Raw genomic sequence first — 15231 nt, forward strand, 5'->3', positions numbered from 1 at the left:
AGAGGAGAATTTGATGACAGAGAATAACATGAATAAGAATCTCCAGTAAAACAGCGTGTAATTGCTCCATTGTTGTCAAAACTGTTGCATTAAAGGTGCATTGTGCAACCTGATTCAGAATTTTCTGTTCTTCCAATTTGTAGGATTTCTTTGGTATGCAAAGATTCTGTTGTTTACAGGTTTAGGAATTCTGAAGCTAGCAGTTATTTATATTAAGATTGTGTCAAGTCATAATTATTTTATTGCTGTGCTCGTTGCTTTTTTTACTTATTTGATTGTATTAGCTTCTATTTGGAGGCACCCTATTGTTGGTAAAGCTCATATTGTTTGTCCAAAATAGGTATCAGCATAGCCAAGAATATGTGGTAGAAAGAGTATACATATAGGGTATGCCTTGGCTGAGATCACCTTTCCTTTTCTTTTTTTAATTTCACTTTTAGGATGACAGACACAAATGCCCTATATCTATAGTTCAAAATAAGGTTGATGGGCCCCAATACAGCGATGTGTATATCAAATATACGTTGCAAACATACATTTCATGATATGTTACATTCACTTTTTGGTCAAGTTTTAGGGAAAAAAATTCTCGAATAATTTTCTTTATAAGCTACTGGATTATTGTGTCAAATGGACGATCAGGATCCATCCAAAGGATTTACTGAAAAACAAAAACAGGATAAAGAAAAAGAACAAAATAAATACATCAAAGAGTCTCTCTCTCATCCTCTCTTGGAGAAATCGCAATCAAATGCTTTTGGTTTAGTTGCTTTTCCAGGATTTAGTAGCATGCAGAAATTTTATATTGGGAAGGTTTTGAAAATTCAAACTTATTTTTTTCTACAAATCGATATTCAACTGAAACTGCTCTAGATCTGAAAAACCTAAAAAATACAAATTTGAATTCATAAAAATCACCTGAGGTCATGCACTAATATTAATTCTAAAAGTAAATTGGCTGGTGCGGCTCTATGTTTGAGTGCATCTATTTTACTTGTTGATATGTAAGGTCAGAGGAAATGTCCTGAGTTTGTATGCTCCCTGATTTCTTAGTCACATGTTCCTCTTATATTACCCATTATGAGGAATATTTTGTGGGGTGTATTACTTTTCAAAAAAAAGATTTTGTGGGGTGTATTGTACTCAGGCTTTCTTTTCTTCTATTACCTATTAAAAAAAGAAAAGAAATCTCATGATTATTTGTGTGGTGTATTGTTCTCTTTGATTAGTGGTAAAAAAATAATTCATAATAAAAAAGGTCCAGCATTGGTATTTGGGATATTTTTAAGAAAAATGCAAAGGAATATCAGGAAAAAAAATCAGCTAAGATCTGAATTTACAAAAACTGAAAAACTCCAAGAAGGAAAAATAGGAGAAAGTCCTAATCGCCCTATAAAGTTGAGAACAGATATTGGAAATATATTCAGACCCCTAGGGGTTGGCTCAAGTGGTAAAGGCCTTGGGCTTGGGGGTATGCTCCCCCAGGTCTAAAGTTCAAATCCCCTTGGGTGCAAACAATATCTAGGGGCCATCGGATTGGGGGATTTTCTCCTTGAATTACTTAGAAGTGCACTTGCGGAAAACTCCTTACTGAGGGCCTGTGCACCCCCGGGATTAGTCGGGACGCTGTTCCTAGACACCTGGTGCCAATAAAAAAAGAAATATATTCAGATCTCATCATTGTGTGTTCTTGCTTTAAAAGCTCAAGCATTCCTCTCCCTTTGAATGCTCTGCATAAGTGAATGTGTTGGATTCCATGGGATACTATTTAGGGGTCTTTTAAATCTTTCCAATGCCCCAATGACACCTTCAGTGGTGTAGGTGTAATCCAATAAGTCGTAAATGAAGAGAAACCAGCAATTATAAACCCTTGCGAAACTGCAACGATGTAGAAGATACTCTACTGCTTTTCCAATGTCTTGCATGTGGCATATTACTTATCTATCATTTCCTTTCAGTTATTAGTCAAGGTAAGGCGATAATTTTTTTTTTTTTGTAGTGATGTTTCTCTTCATTAGAATGAGTTAACGTGTGATTCATCCTAAAAAACTGTTCAAACATAAAAAGTGAAATTATATATTTTTTAGAATTAAAAGCATGAGTGAGTTGGCAAGGTTTTAAGGGGAGCCTTCGTATTGTTGCGATATGGAAGATGATTCCTTTATGTTTGATGTGGTGCTTATGGTTGGAAAGGAATGGGTGATGCTTTGAAGATAGAGTACGCTCGATGGAAGAACTTAGAGAATTTTTCTTTAGTACATTGTGTATTTGGGCTAAGTTTCTTGTATTGAATGGAGATAAACATTCATGATTTGCTCCTAGCCTATTCTTGTTCTTAGCTTGTATTTAGGTGTTTTCTCTTGTATACTTCCTATGTACTTGGGCTATTCCTATTTACTTGTCAATAAAATCTCTTATTACTTATCAAAAAAAGAGTTGGTACAAAGAGTAGGCGGGGTTTGAAGAGATTTAAATGGACAAATTATTATTTTGCAGAGCTCAACTTTGGTAGGTTTTTTTCAATGGTTGAATGTGGGACAGTGGGGGAATATCTGCTATTTTACGCCTTATAATTTAAGCTGTTATGTCTCAAAATCTTGCCTTCTTGTTGTGCAAATGTTAGTTTTGGGAATATTATTTGTGTGAAATGGCTGGTATTTATGGTGGAGTAGAGTTGTTTATCCATTATTTGGTCTTCGGCTTATCAAAGGCTGATATGTGTCTTTATATTGCTCCAGATATTGGATGAGGGTGCCGTACTGAATGTATTTCTGAAGTCCCTTGATAACTACATTAAATGGTGTAACTACTTGTGCATTCAGCCTGTTTGGAGCAAGTATGGATTTTTAAAACCTTATGTTGCTTCTTGTGGCCCTTTAAGGCCTTAAGGATCGAATTCTTGTGGATGGTCTTTAGTGATTGAGACTTTAAATGTGGATTGTTTGCAGCCTGGAAGCTCTTAGCAAGGAAAAGAAATTACTATTTGTCTCTCTTAACTTTCTGATATGGGGTGAAGCAGCAAACATTAGATTTGTTCCAGAATGCCTGTGCTACATATTTCATCATGTAAGTCAATCTATGGATGATTAGTTTGTAAAATTTCTTTGTGGTCATTTTAGTTTGTTTCCTAGTTCCTGTTTTTAGCAGCCTTGCTCATTGATTTTTTTTTTCCCCTGCAATTAAGTTGATCCAAAATTCTAGTGTGCTTCTGCTGAGACTTCATTGTAACTAATTTTAGTGTAAAACTACACGCATCAAGATGCCCTTTCTGTGTATTTGTTCAACTAAATTTGTGGTAATTGTTAATTGTGTTGAAGTTTTTTTCTTTTTCCGCTTTAAAAGGTTTACCTATAAAAAAAAAGGTTGATCCTTTTTGCCAACATATTTCTTGTCCTTGTTCCTGTTTCCTACTAAGGTGGCTAGTTGTGGAAAGAAACTACAATGTGATTTCCTATGTGGGGATGAATAATGAGTTCAAATTTCACCTGGTGAATTGGGCTACAGCATGCACGTCGATCTCAGGAGGAGGGCTGGGAGTTAGGAATCTGCTGGTTCTTCATCTGCTGATGGAGGTTTTTTTTATCAAGTTTTTTTTGGGGTATAGAAATTAAGGTCTAACCCATTTCTCATGATAACAACTAATTCCCTCAAAGAGTATTTGGCGGACTAAGCTCCTTCGAGAGTTGCGTTTTTGCTTGAACAGTCTCTGTAGAGAAGATTATCACCATGGCTAATCTAAGGAAAAGGCGTTTCGTGGTGATTGAGCTGGTGCATGTGTAAGAGAAGTGGGTGTTGTGAGATTGCTAGCATTTTCTGAAGTGACTTCTTTAGTTGGTTTGGTTTGGACATACCCACAAGAATAGTGGACCTTTCAACTCCTGGAGAAGGTTCGGTAGCAGCTAACAAGTTGCAGCAGTGTGGAAGATGGTTTCTAACTTTCTATGCGACTTATAAAAAACCACAACCAAATGAAACCAAATTCACAAGTAAAAAAATTTCACATTCACATTCAGAAAACATAAATCACACATTCTCGGCACAAACGAAACTCAGAACAAAAAAGATTGGCGGAGAGAATATTACCAAGGAGAATGCTCGAGAGGGAGACTCTTTTACCGATAAAGGAAAATGCTAGAGAGGGAGACTCAGACAAGGGTGGGGGAGCAGACACTGGGCTGAGCTTTGCACCAACAAAAAGGAGTGGAGCAATGCGGCATTGACTTAGAGTTGAGGAGAGGAGTTGAGCAGCGACGAGGGAAGCCGACTGTGGCATAGACTCAGAGGAGAGGAGTGGAGTGGTGTCGCATCAACATGGGCTAAGGCACTGAGCTTTAAAAAAGTGAGGTAAAGGGAGCAGGAGCTGTTCTAGGTTTATAAAGGAAGAGATGAGAGGTTAGGAAATGTCGAGATGAAATGCTAAGAATTGGACTATCCTGGGTTATGCCAAAATCAGTGACATAAATTCTTGCTTGCTGGCCTAGAATTCATTCTTGTTCTCAAGTTGCAGTGGCGTGGAAGATGATTCCTTTGTGTATTATGTGGTGCATCTGGATGGAAAGGAATGAGAGGTGTTTTAATGATAGGGAATGTTCTGTAGATGATCTCTGGAAATTTTTTATGTTTTCCCTGTTTTCTTGGTTTTCAGCCATTGTTCTTAATGGTGGGGCAGTCCATGAGTTTTTGTTTTCGCTGTTTTAGTTCTTGAATGTTCTTACGTGTTTCTTTTGTATACTTCCTGTGTACATGGGCTTTGCCTATTTCATTCGTGGAATAAAATTTTTACTTATCCAAAAAAAAAAAAAAAAAAAAAAGAGCCTAAGAGTTGAAGTTACAAATGATTTCTTATACGACATTGTTTTGTGGGTAGGTTTTTAATAAAAACACCGGTAAAAAAAAGGGTTTTTAATAAAAACATTATTCAGGTAGGCAGGTTATATATTGGCGGGCTGGTATTCAACCCTCCCTCACTCGCATGTGAGTGTTTTAAGAAACACTCTGTAACACCCTTCCCATAGGTTAGGAATATTATGTACATCTGTAACATAATGCTCGGTAAAGAGATTCAATCTTATGAAATTATCTCTCATCTATTGGAACATTAAACTTATCTAACCTGATAGTATTTCATAACATCAAAGTTGAAACATTAAAGAAATGACATAAGCTAGTTTTATGTAATACTGACACTGCTTAAATGTCTAAATCATACACTTAAGTCTTTGGAGGAAATTTATTCTACTCTTGGCACTCCTGCTCTGTATCCACGAATTCATCATCTGGGACATTAAAACATAAAACATAGAAACAAACAAATGAGTCGAAGACTCAGTAATAGCACATCATACTGTAACATTAACTTAGCTTAACATTAGGCTTAATTTTGAAAACGTACATATGTCGTCACAAATACACGTAACATATAGATCATTCATTAGTAACATTAGCAGAATTAAACATAATCATGGCAATATATGTAACATCGATGCATGAATGACTGACTCCATGTATTTTCTATCATTCGTACATAACTTATTCATCTTGTCTTTCACTTATTTAGTGGCCATCATAACATATGTGCATCGGTCCAATTGTTATTGACCGCATAAATCATGTGGTGAACCACGCTTGGGTCCGTGGCACTGTATAACGTATCATAACATGTAGTGAAACATGCTTGGGTTCGTGTTATCACATATCACATGGTGAACCACGGAAGAGTCTATGGAACCGCATAACATATCATACTTGTGGTGGAACACGCTTGAGTCCATGTCACCTCAAAACATGTGGTGGACCACACTTGAGTCCATGGCTTGCACATCCACCCATAACTTATGGCCAATCTTAAAGGTTACTTGTCATTCATGTGTTTTTTTTACTAACTTTCATAATGCATGTTAACATGTTTGACTTAATGAATTTACATGGCATGACATACTCTTGCGCATGGCATAACATTAAACAAGGCATATTATTATGAATCTTATGCAACATAGCATAGCATAAACATGGCATAACATGATCTAAAGATTACATGAACATTACATAGCATACGTGTGATCTTATAACATATCATCCATTATAACAACAATCCATATCAGCATAGCATTCATAGTCTCATTCACAAGCGTATCATTGAATTTCATTGAGGTTCATGAAAAAGGGCTAACCTTGAATTGGCTCGTAGCGTAGAGTAGATAAACATCACATTTTTTTTTTTTTTATGCAAAAACAGAATATTAACAGCACACATAAAGTTATGATGATGCTACTTACCTCTTAGCAATGCTTCCATAATCTCACTTCGTAGCTCGTGACTGAGAGAAGAAGAACCAATTGCGACGTCGGTTTGGGTGGCTGGAAGTGACCGGCGGCACAAGCTGTGGGAAGGTGTGAGTTCGACGGGAAGCGAGCGGCCGACAGTTTCTGAGTTTCCTGAGAGGTGTCCTGACTTTTCTAGTGGTCGATGGAGGACATTGGCGTGTTCTGTGGTGGTTTCTGGCGATGTAGGTGCTTGGTTGCTGTGAGGAAGGCTATGATGGTGTTGTGAGGGCTGGTTTGCCGTGTAGTGAAATTTGACTTCACTGGGTTCTGACCGCAGGATTTCGCGGGTTTGGTGAAGAGGAAAAAGAGAAGATTTATGGGAGGGTTTTGAGGTGAGTGTTGGTTACCGATTAGGAAACTATTTGAACCAGGAAATCAAACAGAGGGATAAATGGCGTACAGAGTGGAAGAATCCAACTCAAATAGAATTACTATCTCAAAACAGATCTTATAAAATATTTACTAAAATAATAATAATAATAATACTAAAATTTTAAACCCTAATTTAGGACCTGTATTTTACACTCTTTCCAGTTGCCTGGGGTTATGGGCTAAAAAATCCAGCCATGACCCTAGCGGACTGGGCAGAATTGCAGACTGGCCGAGCAACTGCCTTCTTGGGTTGCATCTTTTGTACTTTTCGATGAAGTTTTACTGCATAAAAAGATATCTTCTGCTGATCTCTTATCTTTGTATCATTAGATGCTTTTCCGGTTTTGCTTTAGTGTCATTTATTGTTTTTCTTGTTAGCACACTGTAGTTTGGGGTTACTGTTTGATATACTACTAAAGGTGCATTTGTTTAGTCGAAGTTATTTGATATTTATTCCACAACCTTGTCACTTTTCTAATAATTTTCTCCTGCCTTTTTCACCCCACTTCGGTAATTCTGAGTCATGAATCTAATGTCCAGATGGTAAGGGAAATGGATGAGATTTTGAGGCAGCAGACTGCACAGCCAGCCAATAGTTGCAATTCTGAAAGTGGTGTGTCATTCCTTGATCAAGTAATCTTGCCTTTGTACGAAGTTGTTGCTGCGGTATGTTTCTGCCTGTTTTTCTGGCTAATATGATATTGATATTTAAGTTTTAGCCATGCATTCACTTTGGTAATTCAAACTGTTCTTTATGCTTTTGTTTTTGGCCAACAGCTACTCTGACTTACCATTCAGCCATGCAAAGATTTTTATATCCATCCATAGTTTTTCTATTGTTTCTAGATGTTGAAAGGAGGTTATAGATATTTATTTTGGCTCAAGTATATTGAGTGACAACTTTTGTTATATCATATAGCTGCTGTTATTGTCTGAAGATCTTGGTAATTAATGTGATTGTGCATTAAATGGGAAAAAAGTGGGAGCTAGTTGCTTGTCATGGATGTTTCCATAAAGTTTAATGTTTTATGGTCGACTTATTTGCAAAAAATGCACAGGAAGCTGCAAACAATGAAAATGGACGAGCACCTCATTCTTCTTGGAGAAATTATGATGACTTCAATGAGTACTTTTGGTGAGTTTTCTGCAAAAAATTTATGGATCCATAAATTTTTTTGTATCTTGAAGGCTAACTTTTTCTTCTTTTCATCATTTAATTTTGTCAGGTCACTTCATTGCTTTGAGCTTAGTTGGCCCTGGCGTAGAAGTTCGTCATTTTTCCTAAAGCCAAAACGCAGATCAAAGGTTCTAACTGTTTTAATTGTTGGAAACTGGTTATTGAAATATTTTCCGTATCAATAACTGTTTTGTCAGGTTACTTACATTTTTCTGAATTGCTTGCACTTTTTCTAAATCAAGAGGATTCTTATTGGCCCTATCCACCTAATATAGAGTGAAGGCAGTTTAGAAATATATTGTTTTTCATCAGCGATTATGTCATTTAGAAACAGCATATTTGATCTGGGACAGAAGAGTAGTGAATGTTATCGAAAAAGGTTGTTGGTAATTTTTTTTTTTTTTTTTTTCCTGTCTTTACCTTAGCTATATGTACTTTCAAGTAAAATTTGGAAAACTAGAAAACTTGGATTAAGGCCAATTAGCACATTGTTATGGATTTTTTTTTTTTTTTTAAAGTAAGAAACTTTATTGAATGAAACTAGGCGAAGCCCATGTACACAGGAAGTATACAAAAGAAGCATCTAATTACGTTCTAGAAACCTGAAAAGAAAACAAAAACTCTTGAGCATTCCCTCCCTTAAGAACAATAGCCGAAAACCACTGAAGCAAAGAAGACAAACAATTTCCAGATATCCTCAACATTTTGCTCCTTGTCATTGAAGCACCTCTGATTCCTTTTTATCCAAAAACACCACAGAATACACAAAGGAATCATTCTCCATGCAGCTGCCAACTGAGAGCTTCTGTGCTGCCTATTCCAACATGCTAGTAGATCCACCACTCTCATTGGCATAACTCAACTCAACCCACCTCTACTAAGAACCCCAACCCATAACTCCCAAGCCACCTCACAATGTAAGAGTAAATGATCAATTGATTCACCATTTTTCTTACACATGAAGCACCACTCCATAACAATCTTGCCACGTTTCCTCAAATTGTCAACTTTCAAAATCTTACCAAGTGTGGCTGTCCTTTAGACGGCACAATCGCCCTCCAAATACTCTTCCAAGGAAAAGAGAATTGCTGCTGAACAGACAACACCTTATAATAAGATTTAAATGAAAACTTTTTGCTCCCCGTGTGTTTCCACAGCATTTGATCCCTCTAATTTCCTCCTATATTTAGAGAATACAAGAAACTTAAACTTAAAAATCTGCAATCTCGTTAAGTTCCCAATCCTGTACATTTCTAGTGAACGTAACATTCCAATGCACAGTCCCATTAGCATGACTCAACACCTCTGAAACAGCAGCCTGCTGATTTCCAACTAAGCTGAAAACAACCAGGAAAATAGAATGAAGAGCTCACTCACCACACCATTCATCGAACCAAAAACGAATACTTGCACCCTCTCCAACCTCAAACTTAATACTTGTTACGGGATTCTTCATTAATTTAGTGCGCTGACAGTGTAAACGACTATTACTTTCAACTATTTTTGGTAGCCCAAGTGCACAAGATGTATACAAGAGAAGACACTTTATTAAGAAGCAGAAACAGCTACAAGAAAATCATGAAAAATTTGTCGATTAAAATCTATAGCTGCTGACCATAGGAACAAAGTATCAAGGAAGAGGTTTCTAAGTTCATCCGGTTGTCGTTCACCATCTTCCAAGTTCCGGTAATTTCTGTCCATTGAAATGCACCACAACAAACATATGGGGATAATTTTCCGCATTGTTGCGATTGGGAATTACCATATAAGCCCGCTTCAACTTGCAAGAAGATCAACCACCCTTCTAGATATCACCCATGCCAACCCAACTCTATTGAAGAAATCATTCCACAGGCCTCTAGCAACGTTGTGGTGAAGTAGGAAGGATCTATCGTTTCGCCATTCTTTTTGCACATACAACACCAATCCATCACTATGACTCGATGTTTCCTTAAGTTGTCCATAGTTAAAATCTTCCCTAAAGATGCCGTCCATACAAAGAAAACTGCTTTAAGCCGCTGCTTTGCTCCTCCAAATACTCCTAGGAAAGGGTTTGCTATAATGGGCAGTGAAAAGAGGAGAATTTGTTTTTAGAAAATTTCCCTTTCTTATGGGCTCCAAAGCATCTTGTCTACACCATTGATTTTTGCTCCCGTATTGTACAACAAATTAAAGATCTCTTTGAAGACATTGACCTCCCAATCATGAGCTTCTCTGAGGAAGCTGGCATTCTACTGTTGAGAACCACCAGATATCTCCAATAAATCAACCACTGAGGCCTCCTGTTCATGCGTGATCCTATAGACTATTGGGAAGGCTTCCTTTAAGGCCTTATCTCCACACCATATGTTATGCCAAAAACTGATTTTGGAACCACCCCCCACCTCAAGTCTAGTGTCTAGCTAATAGATCCCAACATCTGATGTAATTTCAGAGCCCCATCCCATTTGTTTGTTGTACCTCATTAGAACATCAGCATTTTGACACTTCTAACTCTCTCAAATAAATAAAATTGCACTTCTGGCATTATAGTGAGTGATAATACCAACTATGCCGACAAACTAAAATCTACGTGATTGGTCGATTCGTGAAAACTTATGGGGTTTTACGAGATTCCTAAAGTCTATAGAATTTTGATCATTGAATTTTTAGCGGGCTGTTACATTTTTTTTTTTTGATAAGTAAAAAATATTTTATATATCAAAAGGAGTAATCAAGTACGATGAACGTACACATGAAAACACCTAGCCCATAATAAAGCACCCCTAATGACCCAAAAAAGTCCGTGAAAAACAATCCAAAATATAATAATCCCAAAACTATCCAAAATTTCCAAAAATTACACTGAACCTCAACCCCTTGTTTCTCGTTGAACTAATACCCAACCCCAACCCCTTGTGTTTCCCGTCTTCACATTGCCCTCCGTTTAGACTTCCCCCCAGTTGAGCTACCTCCCTTCAGACTTGAATATGTCTGAGTATTTAAAGCTCATTGATGTGCTTATTTTGATAGCATTGAGAACTAAGTTGAACTGACACCAGATGTTTAGCTTGTGATAACAAATCTTCTGATGTCCAGCATAACTTAAGTGATTTGAAATGCTTGTGAGGGGAAGAAAACATTTATGATCTGAAATAATGTAGAAGTCTGTGTCCCTTCCTCTCCTTTATAGGGCTAGTGTTGTTTGAAATGATTTTTGAACCTGACATAAATCTAAAATAAGATTAAAGGATTATGGTTTAGTGTTATTGGATTCGGATCAAAATGGGTCAACCTGATTAAACATGATTAATAAACGGGGCAATCTGCAAAAGCGGCAGTTGACTTCTATAACGAATATAAATTAAAATTGTGTTTTTATTTATTTACCCTAAAAACTCAGAAACCCTATTGCTAGATGTTTGTTTTGTTAGAAATTTTTCATTGGATTGTTTTATTATTTAATTAGATATGCCTTAACAAATTAGATTCTGGTTATAGATATTGATTTTGTGATGAATCTAGATGTCGGTGTGAATAATTGTTATATTTTGTACTTAATAAGATATAAAGATTGTGTTGATGAAGTCTTATGAAATGTTTGGGTCAATTCAACCCTTAGAAAATAAATGGGTTGAAATGATTTATGTTTTGGTCAACCCAACGATCTGTGTATTAAACAGGTTATGCGGGTGTATTGACCCGTTATTTAAATGGGTCTCGTCAGGGTTGAGGAGTTTGATCCATTTAATGAAATGGGTTGTGTTCGGTTTGACCTACATAATCGTATACTCTTGACTTGGGATGATGGGAACCAAAACCATGAAGATGAGTTGCCAAACCTATTTCTTTCATTTCTCTCGATTACCATGCTTAGATGTAGTTTTAAATTTCTGGATTTTTTGGAAGTATCAGTGTAGCTAGCTAAAAACAAATCACTTAATGAAATTTGTTATTTTGGTTGGACGAACTCTGAAAACAGTATTCAACGTTGTTCATAGAAAAATGCAGACATTCGCAAATAGACAAAAAAAGAGAGAAATTTCCATATGTTGTAATTGTGCAAAAAAACTTTGTACTTCGAATGCTGCACCAATTTTGTGTCGCTCGTTTTGATTCTGTTGCATTTTTATTTGAATTTAGGTCTGAATTTTGCATCCCAGTTGACAACTAGGCTGAATAATTAATCTGTATGGTCCATTGTTTGTCTGACTATTTTTCTGCCATGTATTTTTGTCACAGAATATGCTTGTATCTGGTGGAAGTCAGCCTCGTGGGAAAACTTCCTTTGTTGAGCATCGGACATTTCTTCATCTTTATCATAGTTTTCACCGTCTCTGGATATTTCTTTTTATGATGTTTCAGGTTTGCATGCCCATGTTTAATGCTTATATTTAATGTGCATCGTTCTTCTGTTGTGAACTCAAACCATTAGTTAAGTTGCTGAAACTACTTTTAAGATCTTGCATGCCCATTCTTTTCATTTCCAAATGCCTTCCATTTTTTTTCGTTGCATTTTGTTTTAATATAAAAGTTTCTTCCACCTTTTGACAACCTCTCTCTCTCTCTCTCTCTCTCTCTCTCTCTCTCTCTATGAAGAAGGAAAGTGAAAATAAAAGTTCAGAGCACTAATCAAATATGTTGATTCGTCTTTTTATTGTTTCTTGTGTTCCCCGCATTTCATATTTTAATTTGTTTTCTGCTAGAATAGATCCTGAAAGTTAATTTGTCTCGGTGGATGAAATTAAGGAATGTGTGGGAATCTCTTGTGTCATGTTTGAGGAACAGTTTGGAGCACTTTTAATAGCTATAGAGGCTAGTCAACCTCTCTTGGCTAGATCTTCTGCTAAGGAGGAGAGGGAATTGAAGAGATTATCATTTTCTATAAATTATAACTCAAAGGGTGGAAGTGCCTTTAGAGATAAAGGCAAGGAGAGGGCTGTCTATAGTCAACCATGAAACCAATGATCATATCTTGGAATGTGGGGGCTGTATGACTATAGAAAACACCTTTGGGTAAAGAATTTGATTCGTAAGTGGAGGACCGATGTTATTTGTTTTCCAGAAACTAAGCTGAAAATGGTTAATCAAACAAGCATTAACGGTTTATGGAGTTGTCATAGTGTGGGATGGGTTGATTTAGTTTTGAAAGAGGCTTCGGGTGGTATTATTGTTATGTGGGATTGGAGGGTAGTGGAGATGATAGGGTATTATTTGGGAGAATTTATGGTGGCTTGTCGATTCAAGATTGTGGATGATGGATATTAATGGGCTTTTTTTGGTTTTTTTTTTTTGTTTTGGGGGGGGGGGGGGGGGGGGGGGGGGGGGGGGGGGGGGGGGGGGGGGGGGGGAATTAGCCGAAATCACCTTCTTCCCTTTGATATCCCTCTTACCACCCCCAATCAAAGAAACAAATCTGTTATCGGGAGCTGAAACAGAGTTTCAATAATCTATCATCTCTCTCACTATTCTCTTACAAACCAGCCCAACCACACCCTTTCCTCCCTTCTGGAATCACAATGATACCCTTCCCCATACCAGTACCAAACTCAATCAGCTTCACAAACCTCCCAAACTCATTCTGACATCTTTGGACCATAAAAACTTTGACCCTCCCTTTTTGTCTGAAAAGATTCCTTTTTGGCCGATAACCTTAGCCAAACCTCCACCACCTTTGTCAGATTTGGCTGAATAATCCCTTTGAGGTGCTTCCTTCTCATTATATAGAAATAATTACAAAGATAAGATTGAGAATTCAAATTTGAATCTCAACAAGCTACATCTTTATCTCTATCTAATCTCAACAAACTACATCTTTATCTCTATCTAAACTAATCTGATTTTATCCTATCTAAATATGTACAAGTTTAATTTAAATACAACATAACTATTAAAAAACATATCCTATTAGGAGACTGCCGCATCTTTAGTAAAGAAAGCCCTAGTTTCCTTTGATACCCTCCCTCAAATTGATGCTAGTGAGTGAACTAGCAGCAATTTGCTAACTAGATATTGATGCCGTTGTCGAGTTAAAGCTTTGGTGAGGATATTAGCTACTTGGTGTTCAGTTGGCATATGAGGGAGAATGATAGCTTTAGACTCATAGGCATCTTGAATATAGTGACAATCAACCTCGATGTGCTTAGTACGTTCATGAAAAACTGGATTGGCTACAATTTGAATGGCACTTGTATTATCACCATGAAGAGGGGTGGGACGTGTTTGTGCAAACCCGAGTTCTGAAAGAATACCACGTAACCACATGATTTCTGAACATGCAGCAGACATTGCCCTATATTCAACTTCTGTAGATGGCTTAGATACACAATCTTGCTTCTTACACTTTTAAGAGATAAGCAAATCCCCAAGGAAGACACGCCATTCAGTAGTAGAACGTCGAGAGTCTAGACAGCCAGCCCAATCTGCATCACTATAGGCAGTCAAGTGAAGAGAAGAACCCTTAGGAAAAAACAGTCCACGATTAGGAGTCCCAAGTAGATAACGAATAATCCGACGAACAGCTACCAAATGGAGATGTCGAAGTGAATCCATGAACTTACTAACAGTGTGGACAGCATAAGAGATATCAGGGCGCGTGATGGTGAGATAAATCAAGCTGCCAAGTAACTTACGATATAAGGTAGGATCTGGGAGTAGGCCGCCTTCATCTTTTCTATACTTAACATTCACCTCCAGAGGAGTATCAACTGGAGTAGTATCTTCCAATCTCCCTAACTGAATTAAGTCTTGAATATACTTGTGTTGATTGAGAAATAAACCATGTGGCTGAGACCGAACTTCCAACCCTAAAAAGTAGGTAAGATCCCCAAGATCCTTCATGTGAAACACATCATGGAGATGTTGCTGAAGTTTTTGAATCAATGGTCCATCTGAGCCAGAGATGATAATATCATCTACATAAACCAATAAAAATACTACTCCAGCATTGCCCTTGTGCAAAAATAAGGAAGCATCGTGCTTACTTTGCTTAAAAGAAAACCTTAGCAAAGTATTACAAAATTTCTCAAACCAAGCTCGAGGAGCTTGTTTAAGACCATACAACGACTTCTTCAATTTACATACAGCTGCAGGGAATGAAATAGGCATACTAGATGGGAGCTTCATGTAGATATCTTCCTTTAGATTGCCATGCAAGAAAGCATTCTTGACATCCATCTGATGTAATTGCCAAGATTTAGAAGCAGCAAGGGCAAGTAACAAGCGAACAGTAGTCATCTTGGCAACCGGAGCAAAGGTCTCATCATAATCTATGCCATACTCTTGGCGATTCCCCAAAACAACCAATCTAGCTTTGTATCGTTCTAGTGAGCCATCGGAACGAAGCTTGACCGAGTATACCCATTTACTACCAATGGGTT

At 37.2% G+C, this 15231-nt stretch overlaps 1 protein-coding gene across 2 annotated transcripts in view; it reads left to right on the plus strand.

Annotated features, from left to right (window-relative positions):
* LOC122291998 (callose synthase 9) overlaps positions 1-15231 on the plus strand; it is an 88453-nt gene that overhangs the window by 19829 nt on the left and 53393 nt on the right. For both annotated transcript variants that reach the window (XM_043100125.1, XM_043100126.1), the window contains 6 exons: positions 2739-2836; positions 2949-3066; positions 7237-7362; positions 7755-7831; positions 7923-8001; positions 12095-12217. In XM_043100125.1, coding sequence (XP_042956059.1) covers positions 2739-2836; positions 2949-3066; positions 7237-7362; positions 7755-7831; positions 7923-8001; positions 12095-12217 — 621 coding nt within the window. The remainder of the gene's footprint in view (positions 1-2738; positions 2837-2948; positions 3067-7236; positions 7363-7754; positions 7832-7922; positions 8002-12094; positions 12218-15231) is intronic.

This window comes from Carya illinoinensis, chromosome 13 (assembly GCF_018687715.1).
Source record: "Carya illinoinensis cultivar Pawnee chromosome 13, C.illinoinensisPawnee_v1, whole genome shotgun sequence".
In the NCBI taxonomy this organism is placed as follows: Eukaryota; Viridiplantae; Streptophyta; class Magnoliopsida; order Fagales; family Juglandaceae; genus Carya; species Carya illinoinensis.